Source organism: Anolis carolinensis, chromosome 3, assembly GCF_035594765.1.
Source record: "Anolis carolinensis isolate JA03-04 chromosome 3, rAnoCar3.1.pri, whole genome shotgun sequence".
NCBI lineage: Eukaryota > Metazoa > Chordata > Lepidosauria > Squamata > Dactyloidae > Anolis > Anolis carolinensis.
This window is the reverse complement of record NC_085843.1, coordinates 263,443,654-263,468,539: the sequence shown is the minus strand read 5'-3', so window position 1 is coordinate 263,468,539 and position 24,886 is coordinate 263,443,654. Positions and strand designations below refer to the sequence as shown.

Here is a 24,886-nt window from a genome sequence, read left to right as displayed (position 1 = left end):
ACTTGGGATATTCTGTATCATTGACCACGATACATACAGTAACTATGATAATAGAGCTATACCAGTAAAATGATTTACAAAAATGCTAAAGAAATATAACAATGTCCAGTGGAGCACTGCACAATGGAGACTGCCAGTGCACAACAGGTGATCACAAAAGGTGAGGGCATTTTTTACATCCAGACACAGGACATCCACAAGTAGCCATTGCCCTTCATTCAATTAACCAATGCCCTGTAGCTGTTACGCCATCTCCTTGTACTATCACTGTGCAAGGATAATCCACTCGACAGAGTGCCATACTGTTGGGCAACATAACTGTTGCTCAACGGCCATGCTCAATCCACCTATGCAATAATCCTGATGGTGCAGCTATGACAATATTCCTCTCTTGAAGGACCATTCTGCAGTTCTAAATTGTGGAATTTTGAAATTAATTTACAGTATTAAAAATTCCCAACAAGATTCCAGCTGTAGTTTGATTATCTCAATGGTGATAATACACATTATCATCTTCTAGTAACCTTATCTTCCAATTCAATACAGAAATGCTTTGAAACAAATTGTCAGAAACATTCTTAAAAGTAGTTATGAGAAATCTTCCTACATATGTCTTCATTTACTATTGTTTTACAAGCATTAAGATATGCAGTGTTACAAATCTTATCTTACTACTGGATTCTGACCCTTACCTTTCTGATACTCATGATTCTGAAAGTCCATTAGCACTTGCAAAGTTACATGTTTAAGAAACAAAAACATAAAATCTAACCTTCTTTAGATCATGTTCAGCCTGAGGTAATTTTGACTCCAATTCTTTGATAGTAGCTATCCTTTCCTTAAGTGTTCCTGAAGCAGTTTGTAGAGCTCCTTTTGCAGTTTCCAACTGAGATATTGCATTATTATGACGACTAAGATAAAGATCAAGTTCAGATTTTGCCACGTCGAAATCTGAACGTGCATCATTAACTGCTTTGCTAAATTCCATGAGTTCTTTTTCTTTGTTCTAGAAAAATGGGGAAAAGATTGTAAAGAAATGTGTTACAAAATACTTTCTCCCATATAAATTAAAAAATAAATGGTCCCAGTTTTTCTCTATGAAAAGATATTTCATTCCACCTAGATAACAGACTAGAATTGCCATTTCTTTCGAAAATTCCTTCCACCAACAATCACTCCGTCTGTCCTCGATAATTGTTGAAATGAGGACTGACTCTTTCTTCCCAGGATTTTTTTTTCTTTTTTTGCAGCAACTGGTACTCCTGAAAATACGTTCAAAATGAGGATGAGTATAGAAGAAACTTATGAGGGGCTGATAAAATGATAGATTGAACATACCATGAATGTTCATTTTCTAATTGTTAGAACAATCCACTATGATTGGATTTATCCCTGCAGCCCATGTTCCTTTTCAGTTAGGCCTTCCCTGACAGTTTTGATTATCTAGTTCTACCTATGCAAAATCTTCTTCTCTAATTGAACCCTAGTCCTTTCTTCTTCTTTTTAAATTTTATTTGAGTGAGCATATGGATTGTTCCTTCTCCCATCCCAGTATGAACATTATGTCCAGTCTTGGGAAGGCATAAAGGAGCAATCCACTACTATTGGGACTTAACCATTTTTGGTTGAGCACACTAAGTAGAAATTAGTGATTTCAACACAATTTTGCTGAATGCCACCTGCAAATTGATCAAATTCATGATCTATATAAATAAAAGTCAAAATATATGTGCATGTATGCATCTGTCTAGGTTTTTTTGTATTTTTCAAGGTGGATCTCTGGATATGGAACAAACTTGGCAAACAAACTTGGACCAAACTTGGCACATATACCCAACATGACTAATAGAAGGTACTGGAGGGATTTGGGGGGAACTGGCTCTGGATGTTGGGAGTTGTAGTTTATCCACAACCAAAGAGTCCTCAGAATTCAACTGAATCTGGACCAAACATAGCACACACACTCAGCATGACCAACATTAAATACTGGCGGGGTTTGAAGGGAAATGACCTAGAATGTTGGGAGTTGTAGTTCATCCATAATCAAAGAGTACTGTGAACCCCAATGATGGATCTGGACCAAACGTGGCACACATATTCTTATGACCAACTTTAACTACTAGTGCAGTTTGGGGGCAATGACAGACGTTGATAAGCATTGTAGTTTACCCATATCCTTATGTATTTTCAAATAGGATCATTCATAAAATCCAAAAACAATTACTACTTCTAATATTTATAGTTACAAAATTCTCAACCGAGTCATCACTGGGTACCTAAGCTAGTACATAATAAATGTTGATGATTCAAACCATCTTGCATCATCACACATACCTTGCAGGAATATCAAAATAGCATAAGCTATACTTGTAGCCACTGACTTTGTGGAATGGGGCCACACATTGCTTGGTCTTGGCTTGTTGTCATAGCACTGAAAAATGCATGTCCTCATACACCTACCGATAACTATATTCGATGGTCTTTGTCTCAAATTTCTAGGAATATATAAAACAAAGCTCATGTATGTCTAAAGTCATAAAATTCTCTTCAAAAAGGCCTTAAACCCAAAGTGCCACCTATGCTCACCTGGATGATTTGGCCTTGCACAAATTTTTGGTAGGTAAATGACCTCCATTGTCTCCTTTCTTGATGTATGGTTAGACAGAAAAGTAGGTTCCAGAGTTAACAGTAACTTGTCCTGTTCAAATCGGATTGCCAACACAATAGCCAATTTGGGCAATCATCTCAGTGATGATATAGCAACCAAAGTATCACCTTAAATGAAATCATTCTCAGGTTAAGGATTGATAGACTGTAAGTAGTGCTTTAAGTAAAGACTTTGTATCAAGTCTTTATTTTCAAATATATCCTGGATCCACTGTATGTCTGCTATGACTATAAGTGATGCTGTGGAAGACGCCTGAATAAATAGGGCAGAGACCTCATGAGAATGTTTGAGAAAAGTGTATGCCACCATAGTCTCTAAGGGTCAGAGCTCCTTTCTAAGGCAGCAGTGCATTAGTCAGAAGTGCTGAAATTGGCCATTGATGAGACTGAGATTAACAAGATTCACAGATTTGGAGAAAACGTATATAGATTTGTACTACATCAATTTTCTTCCTGCTTTATATGGGGTTATTATATTATTATCTTAATTTATAATAGGAATTGGTTTATAATAATGGGTTGTCCCATTCTTATTTAACTATATATTTGGAATCACTGGAAAAAGAAAGAGAGACATTCATGAGGAGAGGCTGATTCTTGGGATCATGGTTGTCGCTTAGTTGGAAGATTCAGGAGTTAGAAGTGTGGAAAAGTCGGCTGGGATTCTGCTATAACTTTTGATAGAAGAGGAATAAAATAAGTTTGATGAACATCTCTTTCATTAGTCCTGTTTCCCAGAAACTAACAAGTTTTACACTTCAGTCAGAAAAATCAGTGAGAGAAGTTGAGTGAAGAAGATTGTGACTCCTCTTCACGACTCTCAAAGGAATGAATTGCCTCGGCTTCTGAACTTGTCTGTATAGTTCTAAGAGCTACCTGCCAAATTTTGTGAAATGAACTGGAGAGGCAGGAAAAGCATATGATGTAGATGGGGCAAGAGAGGGATCTCTAGATCTTTTGGATGTGGAGGCTAGGGGTGGGCAATTGATTCAATTCTTAAAGTTCCTTAGCAATCATCGAGAAATGAAGACATGAAACCTGACTGGAAAATGGCAAAAGAAACTGAGAAAACATTGTAAAAGCTTGATCAAAATGGCTGACGTCTCCCTATGATTCAAAATGGCTGTCGCCATATGTGCAAGTGCATGCGTACAATGTCTAGAATGGCTAATTAAATCTAGCTTTTTACTTTCCATTATCCTGAGTTACCCAATTTATGGAATTAAGGACAGTTTCTTCTTCTTTATCTGTGGACCCCTCCAAACACTTATCCAGTTTTGTTATGCAATCAGTCTGCCATTTGAGGGAAAATGAACTCAGCAAGCTAAAGGGCAGAATTGTTTTCAACTTCAACAAGGTTTATTTTCTCCCAAACTAGAAAGACAGCTCTGGAGAAGACATTTTGGAGTGTGAGTGGACAATGGCTGGTGGTCACCTGAGTAGAATTCTTCTTTACATTTTCTCATCCTGTGATCTTGCTGTTCAGTCATATATAATTCTTGCTTTCGCTGGCTTTTTCTTTCCCACAATAATTTTTTTTCTTTATTTCTGTCCTCAATAACTCCTTTAAATTTAATTGATTTCTATCTATGTTTATCAGGGACAGTCAAACACATCCATTTGGTATAGCAAGATAAACACAACTGTCAGGAAAGAGGCTTAACAGTCACAACTGAAAAGAGCCATGGGCTTCTTTAAATGACACACTGGGATGAATTCTGTTGCTGAGGATTCCTCCCTCGACCCATCCTAAGAATGGAAGAAAGCACCTAGGTTTGTTTCTTAATGATGTTCTCACTCTTCTCAAGTACATGTCCCCAGATGTAGGAGCTCAAGTTCCTCTTTAATACTTTCTATTTACAGTTTGCAGGCTTCTCTAATTTCTCCAAAGGAAAGTCTTTCAAATAGTCTAATGGCAAAATAGCACCATGGGTGAAAAACACAGAATTAAAATTAATATTACTGAGTCGGCTCAAATAAGTTCCTTGGTCATGTACTTGGTGGCTAGTTGCAAACAAATGAAAGTCAAAGTAAAGACTGGACCTTGAAACAGAAGAGAGAGCATGGACAACAAGAATCAACAATCTTCAACTGATGTGGAACTTGAAAACTATGGCCAATATAGCACAAGGAACTATGGGAGGTGTCCAGTCTGATCTTCCTTGCCTGCTACCATGTTGTTGGTGCAAAATAGGATATATTGATCCAAGAGAAGTACAGGGGACTACACATATTACTTATTTATATTTTATTGTGATTCTCAAAGATTCCAGATGCCCTGCATAGCTGGGAACACATTCCAAAAAAGCAGCCTAGAGGCAGTAGTGAGCAGAACTCTGGGACAATTCCTTGATGTTCCTTGTAGAAATTGTGATGGTTTGCAATAATATTCTGACGGCAGCATCTGTCAATCACACCTTTATATGTATTATCATTCTAGGAGTTCAGATATAAACCAAGTTTGGGTAACAGCTTTGAAGGGAGTTCGAGCTCACAGCTGCTTAGCAACCCACATGGGTGCATTTTTGTCAAATAGAAAATTCATAAAAACTCCATCACCCAAATCAAAAAAGAAGCACAAAGCCCTGACAGGACCCTGCACAAAGAATCTGCGAGCCACACCTCCTCCAAGGTGAACTAAACCACCTGAACTGGGCTCTACAGGCCAATGGATACTCCACCATGGACATCAGAAGAGCTGTAAGGCCAAGGACAAGCCATGAGAGTAAAGACAAAGATCCACCCAAAAGAAAGGTGTTCTTACCATACATCAAGGGAACCACTGACCACATAGGCAAACTGATGAAGAAACATAACCTACAAACTATCTACAGACCCACGAAGAAAATCCAACAAGTGCTACGTTCAGCGAAGGACAAGAGGAATCCTCTCACCTCTGCAGGAGTCTACCGGATACCATTTAGTTGTGGACAAGTCTACATAGGGACCACCAAACGCAGCGCCCAAACACGAGTCAAAGAACATGAAAGGCACTGCAGACTAACTCAACCAGAGAAATCAGCCATAGCAGAGCACTTGATGAACCAACCTGGACACAGTATATTATTTGAGAACACAGAAATGCTCAACCACTCCAACAGCTATCATGTCAGACTACACAGAGAAGCCATTGAAATCCACAAGCATATGGACAACTTCAACAGAAAGGAGGAAACCATGAAAATGAACAAAATTTGGCTACCAGTATTTTAAAAAACTCAAAAATTAGAACATTAAATAAGAAGCAACTCTATGAAAACAGAGGAGGTCCAGACATGAATCAATCAGGGGCAGCTAACAACTCTGACCAAAGGATTCCCCCAGGCAGGAAGAAGCCAGGAAATGAAGCTATTCACTGCTAATTAAGATGATTAATTACAACATTCACACTGGCCTCCAACTGACAAGAGTTCTTCTCTCACCCAGGACTTTCTAGTTATATAAACATTCCTTGCTTAGTTTCTCCATACCTTACAACCTCTGAGGCTGCCTGCCATAGATGTGGGCAAAACCTCAGGAGAGAATGCTTCTGGAACATGGCCATATAGCCCGGAATACATACAACAACCCTGTGATCCCGGCAATAAAAGACATCAACAACACAGAAAATGATGTGATGCCATTTCAAGACTTGGTTTTGGGTGAGTTTATTTTGAGGTAGGGAAAGAAAATTGAGAGTCATACAGCCAGAATCATGCTAAACCACTGTATTTTTGCAGGTGGTTTCGAGGCATCCATGGGCACTTTAAGGTGAAAAAAATGATTAACCTGAGATCCCAGGATATAAAGAGGGATATCATTTTAATAACAAAAACTTAAAAACATTACCTCAGAGGCTTTTCGGAAATTGCAAAATAATGGAATCGAGGCCACAAACAATCTACTACTTTCCCAACCCTATTATCTATATATATAAAAGGATAAAAAGATTAAAAAAAAATTCAGCCTCGGACAAAACAACACATCCCACAAACACTAAACTTGGCAACACAACCCTTCATCCATGCATCTACATTCATACAACAAAAAGTAAAGAAAAATAAAGTCCTAATTAGAGGGAAAGGAATATTTGTTTTTTATCCAATTGCTGCCACTTAGAAGGCTAAACTCTGCCCACTTGGTCTTCTAGCAACCTACTCAGCCCAGGGGACAGGCACAGTTCGGCCTCAGTCCTCTTCCACACTGCCTATAAAATACAGATTATCTGATTTTCACTGGATTATATGGCAGTGTAGACTCAAGGCCCTTCCACACAGCCATATTACCCATTTATAATCTTATATTATCTGCTTTGAACTGGATTATCTTGAGTCCACACTGCCAGATAATTCACTTCAGTGTGCATTTTATACAGCTGTGTAGAAGGGGCCTCATATAATCCAGTTCTAAGCAGATAATATAAGATTATAAATATACAGTAGAGTCTCACTTATCCAACATAAACAGGCCGGCTGAACGTTGGATAAGTGAATATGTTGGATAATAAGAAGGGATTCAGGAAAAGCCGATTAAACATCAAATTAGGTAATGATTATACAAATTAAGCACCAAACATCATATTATACAACAAATTTGACAGAAAAAGTAGTTCAACGCTTAGTAATGCTATGCTGTAATTACTGTATTTACAAATTTAGCACCAAAATATCACAATGAATTTAAAACATTGACTACAAAAACAATGACTACTAAAAGGCAGACTGGTTTGGATAATCCAGAACACTGGATAAGCGAATGTTGGATAAGTGAGATTGTACTGTAATATGAAATAATTACTCTAGTAATCCAGTCCAACCCAATTCTGCCATGGAAGACACAATCCAAACACTCCCAACAGATGGCCAGCCAGCCTCTTAATAATAATAATAATAATAATAAGGATATCATACAATCCTAAGGTTAGCAGATACCCCTAAGGATCATCCAGTTCAACTTCCTTATATCATGCAGGACACAATCTAACCACTCCTGACAGATGGCCATCCAATATCTGCACAATAATACACATCGAATCATAGCATCAGACAGTTAGGAGACACCCCTAAAGGCCACCCAGCCCAACCCAATTCTGCCATGCAGGACACAATTCAAGCACTCCCAGCCTCTCAATACTAATTCTAATACTAATACTACTAATAATAATATCATCATCATACAATCCTAATGTTTGGAGTGACCCCTAAGGATCATCCAGATCAACTTCCTTCTACCATGCAGGAAGACACAATCCAAGCAGTCCTGACAGATGGCCATCCAGCCTCTACATAATAATGATGATGATGATGATGATGGTAATAAAAGTAATAATAGAAGCATAGAATCCAAGTGTTTGGAGAGACCCCTAAGGGCCATCCAGCCCAACCCTTTCTACTATGCAGCAGGACACAATCCAAGCATTCACAACACATGTACAACGTATAAATACTATATAATACTACACAGGGACCTAGACCCCCTCACCACTTTCACAGTATACATACAACCTAATGCATACTAAACATAAAGACAACCATACAATAGACATTCAATACCACCACTACCTCAGCAAGTTCTCACCAACACCACCAGACAATGCCACAGCAACGCGTGGCCGGGCACAGCTAGTATTAATATAATGACAGCAGCACTATTCAAAATGGTGGTTTCTGGACCAATGCCAGTCCTTAAACCATTGGTTTATAGTCCCTGGCAAGTTTTCAGGAAAGAAACAAGTATACTGAGTGATCATAAATACCATGCCAGTTTTTGGCACTATGGCAGTGGGGACTGCAGGTCACTTTATGTTAAACCGCTACAATTTTCTGGCGAGACAAGCTAAGAAATGTACAGGAAAAATAAGCTTATACATGTACTGGGTCATAACACTGGCCAACATTTGGTGCCTCAAATGTTAGATCTGTTTCTGGGTATATTTGAACCGCTGATTCCAAAAATTGAACGTTTTCCCCTATCAGATCAAGTTTTTGAGATACAGAACATATGCCATACACCAGTAGCCATCTGTTCGCCCATAAAGAATCATGATAACCATATCTAAGAGACTAAAGCTGATGCAGTCTATCAAATCCAATTTTCTGAATAAGCGTCCCAAATAATCCCAGGAGCAGACCTAAAAACCAAGACACCAAGAAAAATGTTTTTGTAGGGCTGTGTAATTCAATAAAAAGAGAAATGTTGTATGCTCAAGTACAGTACCTTAGAACTGTAGTACTGCCTTATAAAAAAAAAGCCACTGAAGTGACAAAAATGTACTAATGGATCAGTCTTTAGTCTTAAGAGTGCCAAAAAGTCAAAACAGAGCTACAACAGAACTATCATAATGTTATTATTTACTTTCAGAAAATGTACAGTACTATGGTAAGCTTTTAATTCCTACTTTACTCTTATAAAGGAAAGATAAACAGAGCTCATTACATGTGCTGACTTGTTTTGAGGATCTAGGAAGAAATGGATTAATACATGGTCATTATCAATGCAAACCTCTTTCTCTCGTTGCAATCCTTGGGTTTCTTGTTTAAGGCTATCCATAACTTCTTTCAGTTTTTCTTCTACTTTTTCCTTTTCTTTTTCTAGAACTTCTCTATTTGTTGTTGCTTCTTTGATGGTAGACTCACTATTAGCTGGAACACTTCTCAAGTCTTCAACCTATGAAAAGGATAATGCTAATTTTTGAATTCTTCTAGTAACAGAATAATTCACCCAATATGGATATTATTTTTATAAAAGTATGTCAAGTTAATATCCAGGATATCAAGCAAACAGCATATGTTGGAAGATGTATTCATTAGAACAGTTGTTCATAGTTTTTAAAGAACAGATTTAGAATTTAATATTCAATGGAGCTAAACACAAATGAGTTACAATATATATACTAGTATTATATGAGTCCCCTCGGGGAGATAGGGCAGGGTACAAATAAATTATTATTACTGACATTACAGTCAATGTGAAAGTAGATGTGTCAATGTATAATCTTACAATAAGGTTCATGAGGAGCGACATCTGTGTTTTGGCTGTACTTATTTCTTTGCCATATATGCTCATACACATTTCTTATTCAGGATAACTAGTATGCAAGACACTGCATCCACCTATTTTGGCAATAGCCAAATAAATAGCTCACTTGCTTTTTGAAAGAAGACTTCAACTTATGCATTTCAGTCCCAGTTTACTGAGAGCTAATGGCTAGCTGAGGTTAAAAATATTTTTTATTTATGAAATTTATACCCCACCTTTCCCCAGTCAAGGGCCCAAAAGATATACTATGAAGGCAATACTTTCAGAATGCTGCTGTTTTCGAAATGCATTCACAAAGGGAATTGATGCCGATCTGTATAGAGGCAAAATGAATCCATGTAAAGTTGTTCAATTGCAATGTTTTTAAAGCGTTTTTAAATAATTTTTATTTTACATGAACTGTCTCGTTAGGCAAAACGAAGTATAAAATGACATTTTAAGAACACCTCTCTAACTACATTGTCTAGGCCCTGGGGTAACACTAGGATCAACTGTAACTTTTAGAGAAAAATCAAATCTACAAAAAGTTAAGCCCATGCAGGAAGAGGACCAACAGGATTCACTCAATGCTTTCAAACAAATATTCAATTATATAGCAAAAACCTCCTGACATAGACTACTTAGTAAGAATATAAAAAGTAGGTTGCACCCAATACTGTTTATGTAACAAATTAATAGTACAAGACTTCTCAGCCCAAGTTCCCTGAAAAGGTCCTATTACTAAATGGTACATTTGTACCTTTTCTTTATCTTTCACAAGCTGCTTTTCCAGTTTTTTTGACTTGCTCTTTGCATGCTTTAGTTGTTCCCTTACTTGAACATCTTCCAAATCCAGCTGTGTAAACTTATTTTTGTTTTCTTCTATAAATTTTGTGATTTTATTAAGTTTCCTTAAAAAAACAAAAACACATAAATGACATTTGCAATGAGTTTAAAGAATGTGGTAGAACTGAAAATTCAACAATATTCTTATTACATAATAATAATAATACTTTTGTTGCTCCCTTTCAGCTTAAGGGGTACAACATAGTTAAAAAACATTGTTGAAATACAACGTAATTAAAGTAAACATATGAAAATACATAGTTCAAAGATTAATATTGCAATACTAATAAAATGTAAAGTTAAAATGCACTGTTAAAACTTTAAAATGTATAAGCACTAACAGCAGAAAGTGTACATACAACACTATTCAATATCTTGTGAATAATGCAAGTAATATAACTAATGTTTACTTTTCCACATCTTTTAGAGCTGTATTCTTATCTTTCAATTCATCTGCCAGTTTGCTGCTTTTCTCATTAACTTCTTTAGTGTCTTCATGTATTTTTGCCTTCTGTGTTTCCAGTTCAGTTATTTGCTTCTGTAATTCATAACTAAAAAAAAAGTTAGTCCCATCTTGCAATATACCAAGATAACTACACAATCTATTTGTTTGTTTAAATTAAAAGCACATGAAAAATGTTCCACTACTACGTTTTGACAGTTTTTAGAGCAATCCTAATCTTACTCCAGCCCTGTCACCGTGTTGCAGGTGAACAATTTCTAGGAAAATTGATTCATTTCAATGCATAAATCTATTGCATCGTCAATTCCAGGCACCTCCAAGCACAGTTCTTAATGCTATTACTTACATGTAGTACTGGCATATTTTATTCTTTTCTTTGAACATTTTGTTCTCCAAAGACAGGAATTCAAGTGCTTTGTTCCGTTCTCCTTCTAAGGCATCTTTTTCTTTTTCCACCATTTTAACTCTGTTCAGCTAGATAGAATATGGCGCTATTAATGGATGTTGGAATTACTTTGTTTATAAATACATTTTTATAAATATACTAGCTGTGCCCAACCACACGTTGCTGTAGCGAAGTCTGGTGGTATGGAAAATATAGTATTGAGGAATTGGTGGTAGTCTATGTCATTTCATAAAGCTTGTGGATATACAATATTTCTGGTTGTTCCTTTTTGTTTGTTGGAGGCAAGTATGAATGCTGCAATTAGCCAGAACGATTAGCATGTAATGGCCTTTCAGCTTCAAAGCCTGGCTGCTTCCTCCTTGGGGAAATCTTTAGTTGGGAGGTGTTAGCTGGCCCTGGAATTTTCAGAGTGTTGTTCTTTGCAATATTTTCTGTTCTTCTACTGTCTGTACCCATATGAAGGAGTACCCATATGCAGTGCTTGAGCACACACACTAAAAAAGAAAGGCTGTGACCCTCAGAAAACAGAGGATGTGCCAGGCTTTGATGACGCAAGGCTATTAAGTGCTATTCATGCTGGCCAACAAAATATTCCCCTGGGTAGGAAGCAGCCAGGCAAGTGGAGTTTATATCCCTGTGGAATAATGTTGAGGGTGGGAGAAAGAAATCTTGTCTGTATGAACAAGAGTGTTGTTCTTTATTTACTGTTCTGATTTTAGAGTTTTTTAATACATGGAACAAGATTGTGTTCATTTTCATGGTTCACAGCAACACAATAATAATAATGATAATAATAATTACTCTGATAATACACACTACCTCTCTTCCTCCTTAGCTTCCTCCCTGGGGGAATTCTTTGTTGGGAGGTGTTAGCTGGCCCCAATTGTTTTCTGTCTGGAATTCCCCTGTTTTCAGAGTGTTGGTTTATTTTTTTGTTTACTGTTCTGATTTTAAAATTTTGTAATACTTGGAGCCAAACTGTATTTTCATGGTTCACAGCAACACAATAATAACAATATTAACTATAATAGTAATAATAATGACTTTGATAATATACACTATATCTCCCTCCTCAGTTTCCTCCCTGGGGGAATTCTTTGTTGGGAGATGTTAACTGGCCCTGATTGTTTCCTTTCTGGAATTCCCTTGTTTTCAGAGTGTTGTTCTTTATTTACCGTCTTGATTTTAGAGATTATATTGTTCTGTTTAATTATACCACAGTAATTTTTATATATTATATTTGTAGTCTTATATTATTTGCTTTGAACTGGATTATATGAGGCTCCTTCTACACAGCTGGACAAAATCCACACTGAACTAGATTATATGGTAGTGTGGACTCAGGATACTCCAGTTCAATGCAGTTACTGTGGATTATCTGCTTTGGCATTCTGGGTTATATAGCTGTATGGAAGGGCCTTGAGTCTACACTGCCATATAATCCAGTTTAAATCAGATAATCTGTATTTTATAGGCAGTATGGAAGAGGCCTAAGTGAACCCTGCCTGTCCCCTGGGCGCCATTGTGGCCGAGGGGGCTGCTTGTTATAACACAAAGTGGGTGGAGCCTAAATGGACGGAGCCTACTGGGAGCCGGGGGAAAATGGCTCTTCCTCATCCTTCTCCCCCCACCCTCACTTTGTGCTTCTGGTGGTTTTTTAATTTGGACTTTATGTTTCTAGGTTTATTTGATTGAAAGACATAGATTGGATTACTATGTCTTTGGTGGACAAATTTAGTGTGATTTGGTTCAGTGGTTTTGTTGTTTACTCCATGGGAAAACACACATTACATTTTTATATATAGAGATAGGTGATGATAGGGCAAGTTTCCAAGCTCAACTCAGGGTGTTAATTTTGATTTACAAAATCCTAAATGGTTAGGGGCCTGGATATTTGAAAGGCCACCTTTTCCATCCAAACCTGCCTGGGATGTGAAACCGCCTCCCCTGTTGCACACATCCTCCCAATCTGAGTGTACTCTAGCAGCACTTTAGTTGTGCAATTCCCTTCTAAGGGAAGTGAGACTGTCCCCATCCAAGAACACGTCTTTCCCAACTGTTCTTGAAAACAGGATTGGTTATGTAGCTATTTTATTATACACCGATTTATAAAAAATTGTTTCAGCAGAATGACTTTGTATGTTTTTATCTAACTCAACCAATCAAATTGAGAAGTGACAGTACTTTAAACCAACAACATTTCTGTAGCATTCATACCAGCTGCCTCAATCTGCAAGTAATAAGCAGCATTCCATAGTACACCAAGAGCCAATTGTGAATTGCCCAAAAGCTTATAATTATGTTTATAATTTCATACAAAAAGAAGATTAATAACCAAAGTCTTACCTTTTCACCCCTCTGTTCATTTATTATCTCAACTCTTCGACATAGTATTTGAATAGGCTCTTTTAACCGTCTTGATCCTATTATATCTTCTAAATATTCAAGCATGCCTTCATCGTGTTCATTTTGTCCTTTTGCTTTCATCATTGCTATTTGTTCAACTTCCCCCTAAAACAGGATTTGACAAAAAGTCTTGCATTCAAGTAAAAGGGATTTCAAAACCACAACAGGTGACATGAGATGACCTACTGTTATTTCTGGTAATTTTGGTTGTATTTATGCAGACCCATATACTAATTAAATATGGGGAAAATAAGAAATACTGTACATCAAGACCTCTCAAAGCAGTAGTATGATGACACACATGACAACAATGTAACGGAATCACAGTAAGATATGATATACTGCAACGTAGGATATAGAGCAAGAGCGATGAGACAGAAAAACAGCTAATATAGTTGGCCCTATATTTTTTTATAACTCAGGTTTCTTGGATATTAGTCAACATTTAAAACAAAAAGCATTTCAAAGGTTTCAACAACAATTTAGTTTTGAAGAGTAGTGTTATGAACTGATAACCAGGAAAGAAAAAACTAATTGATAACAGATGTGATTTTTTCATGAGATAACTACTAAAAAAGCAGTATTCACAGGAAATCAGATAGTCATGGTTTGAGACTTTTGAAATTGAAAGATATTGTCCAAGCAAGGGTACACCACAGCACAAAGGGTGTAGGGTGACCAAGTGCTCAACGTCACATTTCTTTTTGTTTTGCGGACTCTAAAATATATAAATTTTAGTACATTCAAAATGCGACATTATACTTGGCACTCCAATTTTGCAGATTCAACTTTTGTGCATTTGATTATTTGTAGATTTAATTAATATGTTATCGATAGTAATTTCTAGGTTCTGCAAGGCAACTCTATAGTCAAGTTCTGCCAGAGGAAATTGACCACTGGATAATCCTGGAGGACTGAGAAACATGTTCTCTCAGGCCAGTGGTTCTCAACCTGTGGGTCCCCAGCTTCAACTCCCAGAAATCCTAACAGCTGGTAAACAGAGTGGGATTTTTGGGAGTTGTAGGCCAAAACACCTAGGGATCCACAGGTTGAGAACCACTGTCTTAGGCTAAAATAATAGCTTTTTCAATTCAGTTTTTTCCCTTACTTTTATGAGGACCCTGCACCCATAATCACTACAAAAATGCAGTCTGTTGTAATTAATAAAAATTGCTTCTATTCAGTATAAAATTCCACTTATAATTAATAAATCCAGTAGACTATCAGTTAAGCAGAGATCTCAAGCAACTGGCAAAATATTCAAAAATAATACTTTAGATGGAAAAATCCAATTTTTATAATATAGTAAAACAGTAAATCTATCACAGTAAGTTAGATTTGTTTTTATTTGCTTTTAATTACTGTATTTCAACATTAATATCATCAACACAGTTTATGGCATGAAATAGTATTAGTTAGGCCTATTTTAATAGCAACTCTCAAGCAACCAGAAACTACATCCAGCATCTACCAATCCCAATGGGTGCCAGTTAACTGAAGATCTACTCTATACATTTATATATAAAATGCCTTCATGTTGCCTGTCAACTCACATTTCCATGAATGTCATAAGTTTTTCTTCAAAAAACACTCGAGAGGTAGGTTTTTCCAGTTCCTGTCTACAGCACCTATTATTATGATGGTCTCTCATCCAAGTACCAACCAGACATGACCTTACTTAGCATCCAGGTTCAGACATAATCTGGTTTCTTCAGTTTTAAAACCAACCTTAAATATATTTATATCTAATCCAATAAATATATTGACTATGTTGACCACTGATATTTAACTGAGAATAAAACTGATTATATTGAGTATACTTCATTTAATTCATACTGTCTAGAGTGCACTGCAAAGAGTTGTTTTCTGCTAAATTAAAATGACACACAGATATCAATTTTATTTAAAAAATAATGAGGAACACTAGGGGATGCAATCTGCTGGCCATATTTTGCACAGTTGTCCCTTTCCTTATCTGCATGATAATACTCAACATATAACTTTTCCATTGTGTGAAGAAGCTTCATGCTAGTGCTAAATCAATTCAATTGGAAAAGCCATAAGACAAGTGGCACCAGATTTTACAGCTAGGATGGAGAGTTTCTCTATGAGGAAATAAGTCATGTTCATCTCTCAGAATAAAACTGATAGTGGAAGGTCAAACTGTGTAGGCCAATCTCCTACACAGAAAACTAACAATTTTCTAACCCAAAGTAAGGGAAATAAAATTTAGTTAGGAGAACCAATTTCTTGTAACCCACAAGCAAGTTCATAGTAGTAGCACCACACTTGACTGGATTAAGGCTAATTTTATTTCTAATTTGGGAACAGTGAATACACACAACAAATTCAATTTGCTATGAGAATGTTAGAAACCCAAGGAAGTAGAACAGGAAAATTGTTTTCTTGAACACAGATATTTCTGAACACTTGATGCACAAATTGTCATTCTGATCACATAGAAATTAATGAACATAATTTTGAGGGGAGAGAATCAAAAATTATTATCAATTAAATTTAATTCCAATTTAATTCATTCTTCAAAAGTCTACTTTATCCTTCATGAATCTCCTGCCTCCTAAGTGACTACACTCCATTTAGCCTACTGAAGGAAATAACAACAGAGCATACAATGTTCATTTACAGCAATTCAGTCAGGAAGATTCTGTTTAAATATGATTGTCATGCATCATAAAGTTTTGGAAAGATACACTATACAAACTGAATCCAAGCAACTTGCAGCCTGAACCAGATAGAAATTCAGGCATATTGTTCAATGATATAATCTAGAGCCATGCTAAAGTTTTATAACTGGCTGTGCAACTTGCACATGACATTTCTACTTCAAACTGGTATCATTATACTTGAATCGAATACGTGACTAAAATTAGTAGCTATTATAAGGTTTTATTACAAAGTTGAGTAAGTAATCTCAATATAAGTCAGCATTAGAATTCTGAGGAAAAAAGGTGAAGTAAGCTGTACATTTTTGCCTGCCCCAAATCCAGTCAAGGAGTCAAAGCACGGTTCTATAAACATTTAGAATTACAAACCATTCAATACTATTTAGAATCTTCAAATAACAACCAAAAAAAGTTTGTCTGATAGTGCATTGAAATAGCTACTAGGTGTTAAAGATAAAATTTAAAAGACAGAAAATCAAACTTTTATAATTATATGATAATTGGTTATTTTAAAAGAGGAAAAAAACCCTAATTCTGAATCTCTGTCCTACTATAAAAGAAAATATCTGCTGTTTAAGGTAAAGGACATTACTAACATGGGGAAATGATTCGTATTTTTTTTTCCCTTGCAGGTATAATAGTAGACTGAGCAAGCGATAGGACAAAAATAGTTACCAGGCTGTAGGAAAATCTATCCCATGTTTCAGCCAAAGAATAACAAAATATACTTGGGAAATTTAACAGTTCACATCTTGCACTCTATTTGGCCAAAATAAATTTCTCTTGGTCCACACATGAAATCAATTTCTAGTTAATCTCCTAGATTAAAGTCATAAGCAAACAGCAACTTGCCTAGCAAGCAAGCACCATTTTATGTAACAATACAAACACTAAGTTGTTCACCCCTAACCAACATGAAACATTATACGTGAAGTAAAATTTAATGTTATAATGAAACTGTCAGTTTGCATCTATTCAACACCTTTCTCCAGCTCAAATGTGAAAATTTGCTTCTCTGGTTGTCCTTGAAGTCTTGAAATAAACTCATCCTAAGCTAAGAGTCTCAAAACTAGCATTTTCATTTCTCACTTCTGATCATTTCACTCTATCATTATGTGTGAGATATCATCTTTCAATGTCCAAAAATCATCTTAAAAAGCTATACACTTTTCTGCAATTTAAGAATGCATTACTCCAAGTATAAATTACACCTGTAAATAATTACATAATTTGTTGTCAATATCAAGAATTTTTTAAAATTAGAAATGTGCTTAACATTTATTTTTAAAAATGCAAATCTTTATCAGATATTGCTATACACTCGTGTCGATTTATATGGATCTTATTTTATTATGTAACTTCTATATTTTGGCTTTGAGAAGTCAGCCCACATATCTTGGGGGCGGGAGGATCAAACTACAGCAGATATTTCTTTATAATTTTGATGAATTTCAGATAGGTTTTAACATATCACACATAAAACTATCTAAAACCTTTTTCACTAGACCATGAATCTACAGATTGAATTTAATCAAGGTGTATATTCATAAGTCTAATGAAAAAGTTTATAATAGAACCACACCTGTATACTTCATTTATTTATATATTAAAACTATAATATGAGAAATATTCTACTTGAAAATTGTAGACCAGAACTTCTTTATGTTAGTTTTTTTTTAAAAAAAAACTATCTTTATTTACAAGCATTAGATTATTAATAACGCAACCTTATACATACAGAAGTCACTCTGAGCCTGGGGACTCTTCTAAATCTAAGTATCTAAAGGATTATTGTCTAATTACACCACGTAACAGGATTTTTGTTCTTGGGTTATATATGTCATTTCCTAAATGGTTCTATGATAAAAACACAGATTTATTAAACTGCAAAAAACCCTTTGTTTTTGCAGGACATTCTGCAGCACATTTTGCCATAGTTTTTCAATGAATCTCTGATAAGATTCTCAACTAATTCAACATAGTTTGTGGCAGCCACAAAAATGAAGTTTCTGGAGTATTACAACTACTTTCAAAGTACTGCACAATTAAGCAGGAAATAACTGTCAAACCAGCAACAGATTTTTTTTTCCAAATTTTGCTACATAGTGTAATGTAATAACTACCTAAAGTCTTTTCTGAATGTAACCAGCATAAGCAGACATAGGTTTTAATTTTGGACAAAGATTTTTCTTCCAAAATATCTGTGCTTGTTCCAATCAAAATTTACAATTTTGTGGTGTAATTTTAAAAAGGGATTTTTAAACCACAAAATTGACCCCTAAGAGGTATACTGAATTATTCACATATTAATGCAATGCTCTTTCTGCCACATTGCCCTTCTGCCCTTTCTGAATGCTTGAACACTGGTGTCACTAGAGGATTGCAGAGGGGGTGACACCAAAACTGCTGCCACTGCAATCCTCAACCTATGCCATCCACACAGACCTGTTCCTGCACTTTTCCATTCTGGGCCAATCAAAAGTGGAGAGGAAATGGTTTACCCATAAGTAAGCAATTGGAGGATCCCCACCTTTGCTTAGGCTGCCTCCCATCTTAGCCGTTGCTGTTGAGACCTCTGCTGCCATTTCTTTTTCGACCATTGAGGCCTTGTCCTCATGCTTCTGTCCCAGCTCCTGCTCTGACAGCATGCTTCAGCAGGAGCCCTCAAGTTTACTCTAGCCATCCTGCTACTCAGAAGGCAGAGAGTACTTTGCTGCCAGAACAGATCCATGAGGCCTCATTGGCCAAGGGAATTGTGGCAGCGGCTGCTGCAGCAGCAATGGGGAAAACGGGATGTAGCACTGACAAAAGGGAAGAGAAGTACTTACTTATAAATAAGCTACCTACTTTAGAGGTCAACAAGGCACAGCATAAGTCGATAAGAAGTCGATGAAGGTGACACCATGTTAACAAACATAGGTTACACCAACTCTAATGACACCACTGCCTCAGTGAGAAAATGGCAGCAGTGGCTTTTTTGTCATTTCAGTGCTTTGGGACACCCACAAACTCTTGCCTTTTTCCATTCTAAGAGAAGGGGGTGGAGCCTTTTTTGGTTAAAAGTTTAAACTGTGTCTTAATTTTTATTTTGTAACCATGCAGTCATGCCGGCCACATGACCTTTGAAATGGAGATGAGCACCAACCCCCCAGAGTCAGACATGACTGGACTTAACGTCAGGGGAAAACCTTTACCTTTACTAGGAAGTATGGAGCCTCTGGTGGCACAGCAGATTAAACTGTTGAGCTGCTGAACTTACTAACCGAAATGTTGGCGGTTCAAATGGCAGGGAGTGGGATGAGCTCCCGCTGTTAGCCCCAGCTTCTGCCAATCTAGCAATTCGACATGAAACATGCAAATGTAAGTAGATCAATAGGTACTGCTCTGGCAGGAAGGTAACGGTACTCCATGCAGTCATACCAGACACATGACCTTGGAGGTATCTACGGACAATGCCGGCTCTTTGGCTTAGAAATGAAGATCGGACACGAGTTGCACACGACTAGACTTAATGTCGGGGAAACCCTTTACCTTTTAAAAGGAAGTATCCCCTTCTAAGTGGCAAGATACCTTTTCTGAATGCCTGGGTGGGAAAAGAGCATCAGTGACAGGCAGGGCAGCTGGACCCTTGAGGCAACATTGACACTTTCCTGTCTCCATGGCATGACCCTCGACTTACCCACAAATCTTATCATAATCAATAATTTTGGCTCCAAAACCTGTTCACAACATAAACATGAGGTTAAATTTATTATTATATATAGTATTTGAAGCCCTTAAATATCCACTAAAAGCACACTAACATTGAAAAAGTACTCCTAAAAATTGATTAAATGATTTAAGGAAAGATGTAATTTAAATTTAATGCTAAAACACTATGCAAATTATTTCATACATACACACTCCAAGCCACAGTTAACTTTTTATGGCCTAGGAGATAAAGTATAAATTTAATACAAGACTACTACTCCAGTCTGTTATAACTGAATCCATTACGCTTTTCATAAATTATATTCCCCAGTATCAAACAGATAGTATTAAAAGCTGATATTCTATGCAAAAGAATCATGGCAAAAATAATTTGCCTCTAGGGACAAGCATTAGGAGTTTCATATTTACTTCTATGTAATTTGGTTGTGATCCAAATGATTGCATACAGAGAATAATCCTACTGTAGCCCATTCCGTAAATGTTGAAGGGACATTTCAGAATGAAATTCAATATGGTGCAAAGAACACTGACAATATTGCTTCCCTAGTGAAAGCACTTCCCACTTGTGCAATTCGGCTGCCTAGGTTTAAAACAAACTTTATTATGAACCTGATGCTAGCCAACAGCCAAATACAGTAAATCATAATAGCATCTCTAACCTGTAGTTCCATAAGCTATTGCCCCTTTGAGGTAGACAACTTTGTGCCTTTCAGATATTTTGGATTCAGACTCCCCAAATCCTCATGCACTAATCACAGACTAGTTCTTATGGGAATTGTAATGCAAAATATCTGGAGGGCACCAGTTTGCCTGTTAGTGTAAGATTATCTACCAACCCAACCAATGTGATATTGGCCACCAATTTTATTTATAAAATTGATACAAATGAATTCAAAGCTCCACATATGGTTCACTGTAAGTACATAATGAAATAACTTTCCCACAAAGCATGTCCCGTAAAATTCTCCCAAATAGCATCCTATAGGATGCTATTTGTTTTAGTGCTACAAGCTAGCCATACTCTCCTAACAAGCAAACAATTAAAGTTTTGTACCTAGAAAGATTACATTTCTTTTCTTTAAGCCTGTTCAGTTCCCAGGGCATGAACATACCCATAAAGTATGAAGCAGAAACCAAATTTAGAGCATTTATCTATGGAGTTTACAAGAACTTATGCCTTAGCATTCGGATACTAGTTCCTGCCTTTATAGACAATGTATGGTGCTACTCAAGGGAGATTATTATATTCTACTACATGGTAGGACTGCCCACTGTAATCTTGTCACTCACCAATTTACCAGTTTCCCAGCTCGTAGTAGAAAACTGTTCAGATCACTACAAATTCAACTTCCTGGGAAGCTGGAATTTAGCCTGCAAGTCAGTGAAGTAGCTCAGTTCCCTTCAAAAGTGTACACAGAAGCATGGAGCAATAGACAAAGCAAGCTGAATTTTGCTTGTAAGACTTGTAATAAGACTCTTCCTATCTATTTGCCTATTGCAGCATTTTTCCAGTTTGCATTGAAGAGACCCCCAACCTGGAGACATAATTGCATACTTCTCCATTCCAGCAGTAGAAACTGTTCATTTGTATAATGTGCTAACATAATAAAAGCCATATTTTTGTGTAAAATTAATTTTCAGCTAGCACAAAATCATAGGTAAACATGTTAGTTAAATAATTATACAAATAATATTTTTGCTGGAAAAATAAAGGTATTAAATATCTATAAGAGAAAGAATACAACTTATTATCCAACACCTATTTGTTAATCAGTTCATTTGAAGTGTCATGTAGTTAGCATGCAGATTACTTTAAGAAATATCTGATATACATTTAACTTATTTTACCATAATAAACAATGCATTTCTATATATGTTTATTCCAATATAAACCTGACTGACAATTATATTTACTACTAAGAAGTTTATAAACAACTGAAGTTTTAAACTGAATTTTCAAGTTTACTTTACAGAAAATGTTTCCAACCTGATTTCCCTTCAAATACATTGAACTTCCATCATCCTCAAACAGCAAACTTTAGAGAATGTTTTATATTAAATTATGACATATTTTTGAGCCTGAGTAAAAGGGAAAAAAAGCCTTCAAAAGAAGAAGTAACATGGGGCAACATGGCACTCAGTAAGGTTAACCAGAAGTGCTGTTATCTTGACTTTTAAAATGGAATACAAAGACTTGCCCTCCATAACAATGCCTTATGGTGAAATGGCTTTCAAGGTCCATTACTGAAGGTAGCACAAGCCACATCGTAATATGGCTGTTGAAGGGCAAAGTAGTTCATAAAATAGTCTGGAAGGAGACCACACTCTACCTCTAATTTGGAAGTTATTATTTTAAGAAACAGTTTATAATTCTCAGTATAAAACTTGATTAACTCATGAATGTACTTTGTCATGAAGTGATTAATCTTTAAAAATATGAATGATTCTACGTATTATTAATCTATGAAATTGAGATCCAGAGCCTGTTATGTTATATTCTTAAATGATAGCTACACTGCAATCATTTATGACTTTGACTAAATACATTTATTAAAATGCAATAGTTTAAAAAAAAAAGCTTAAATAAGTTACTAGCTTTCTTAACTTCTGTATATCCACTACTCTTTCTCCACAAAATCCTATGCTGTTTTTTAATTATAAAAGAATGATTTCTAGAAATGTAATGAAGTTAAAAATCTGATTTTATACTAGTATTTGACAGAAAAGCACCAATACCTATTGTATTTTTATATAAATAATTTTATATTTAAATATATGAATTTATAAGAGTGTGAGTACAAATAGAAAATTAACCATAAAGAACCTTAAGCACACACAAATGCTTCTGCAGAATCTTACTGTTTGCCTACTTTCAAGCCCTTGTACTATTTCAGAGAGCATTAGAAAATACTCCTGGCTTAGGTTAAATTCCAAATACGTGATTTGCTTGCTTTAAAATTACCAAGTACACTTAACTATAGTACATTTTACATTTAACTTAATTCCCAACATTTTATTCAAAATTGTACAAAGAAAATGTATTATTTCTTAGTAAATGTGGGGACTCAGCTAACATCACAAAACAGAAAGTGGAAATAACTGAAAGCTACTTCATTTTTTCAGTGATTTTTGTGTGTGGCTACAAGTGAAATATTAGCCATATAAATAGCATAGACCATTAATTAAACCTGTTGTTACTAATAAGTTTTTAACCCTTGTCTTCTGCTGTGAAGGTAAAATACCAACAGCTTCCAAAATTAAATGGAATTTTCATAGCTATTAATGTTTTTGAGACAAAAAAAGTCAGAAGCCCATGCTATTGTTTATATCAATCACATAGTTAATTCTGCACTGGAAACGCATAGATATTAATACCAATGTTACAGGACAGAAACAACATTGTTGCTTAATCCCTGCCACGCTTAAGCAGCACAACAATATTGGGGTTAAGATTATCTTTACTACACCAATATTTACGTGCTGCTAGGGCGGAACAAGTATAACAATTGTTTTATTCATCTGCCTATCTATAAGCAGAAATAAATTTCAACTGATTCTCTTCTTTAAAATTCTAAAGCAGCAAATAATGACTTGCATATTTACTATGACATACAAATCATGATGTGCTGCTAGAGTACTTTAAAGCTTCCAAAACGTAAGACTCATAGGCAATCATCCCTATTTGAAAACAAAATTACATTTAGTAACAAAATATTCAAAATTACCTGTAAAATCAAAAACCTGTTATGATCTAGATCAATTCCATGACTTCGAAGCAACAACCCTACATCTTTAAATGTTGCTTTCTTCCCACTGATATGGTATACTGAAGAATTATCTTTGTAGGCTGTTCTGGAGACAGAGAAATTGCTATTGGGAATGACTTCATAATCATCCCCTTCCTGTTTTGAAGGAAAACAAACCAGAAAAACAATTGTTAGTATTGAGCCACAGGTCTACCCAAAATTTCAAAGTTAAACTGTTTTATTCTCACAAATCCGTTAAACCATAATTCACCTACCAATGAAACTCATAAATCCTATAACATATGAGCCTTATTAGTCATGCCAAAATTTGTACTGTCATATAAGTCTTGAAAATACAGAATCTTTCCAGGAAGTCTAAGCCCAGTAGCAAAACATTAGAACAATCTAATGTACTGTCCAAGGCCTTCTTTTGAATAAATTTGCAATCTCTAATGGTATTAATCCAAGGTATACTGTATATAAGGGTTGAGGCCTTAATGTTTGTCAACCACCACCTAGTAGAAAACATGCTTCTCTCCCATGTTCTTTCACTCAACTTATAAAACAGCCTGTCAGTTTAGGGTTACTACTAGTCTTTAACAAGGAAATCCCTCAAAACTGAATACTGATGCTAAACCATTCCGAAAGGGCAGCTTGAATAAAAGTGAAATAGTATGAAATTCAAAATGAATTATATTAATCACCATGTTTAAGGAACTTTCTAAGAAGCCATACACAGCTTTTATGACCTACAGCTTAAAACCTCACAACATCTCAGTAATGTGTTAAAATGGACTGTTTTCCTATTACAATTTCTTTAAAAAATAATGTATTCCAATAATCAATTATATAGAAAATGTGATTTTAAATAATTTTTTTAGTAAAAACTGTAATGCAAGATTAGATATGGTTAGGCCATGTAAATAGGGAAAAATTATATTTAAAATATGCTAGGATTAAG

General features: G+C 35.8%; 1 protein-coding gene and 2 non-coding genes across 5 annotated transcripts in view; all 3 read right to left on the bottom strand.

The window, feature by feature from the left end:
* The window catches only part of smc4 (structural maintenance of chromosomes 4), a 51,377-nt gene that overhangs the window by 20,357 nt on the left and 6,134 nt on the right, over positions 1-24,886 (bottom strand). For 2 of the 3 annotated variants that reach the window (XM_062977506.1, XM_062977508.1), the window contains exons 5-11: positions 23,905-24,081; positions 13,725-13,889; positions 11,319-11,446; positions 10,920-11,060; positions 10,424-10,574; positions 9,148-9,312; positions 773-1,006 (exon numbers count right to left, since the gene is read on the bottom strand). In XM_062977506.1, coding sequence (XP_062833576.1) covers positions 773-1,006; positions 9,148-9,312; positions 10,424-10,574; positions 10,920-11,060; positions 11,319-11,446; positions 13,725-13,889; positions 23,905-24,081 — 1,161 coding nt within the window. The remainder of the gene's footprint in view (positions 1-772; positions 1,007-9,147; positions 9,313-10,423; positions 10,575-10,919; positions 11,061-11,318; positions 11,447-13,724; positions 13,890-23,904; positions 24,082-24,886) is intronic. The other variant, XM_062977509.1, reaches the window with a different exon arrangement.
* mir16a (microRNA mir-16a) lies at positions 23,588-23,679 on the bottom strand. The gene has a single exon (NR_129879.1). It is a non-coding gene; the product is annotated as a microRNA mir-16a (primary transcript).
* On the bottom strand, positions 23,741-23,825 carry mir15a (microRNA mir-15a). The gene has a single exon (NR_129875.1). It is a non-coding gene; the product is annotated as a microRNA mir-15a (primary transcript).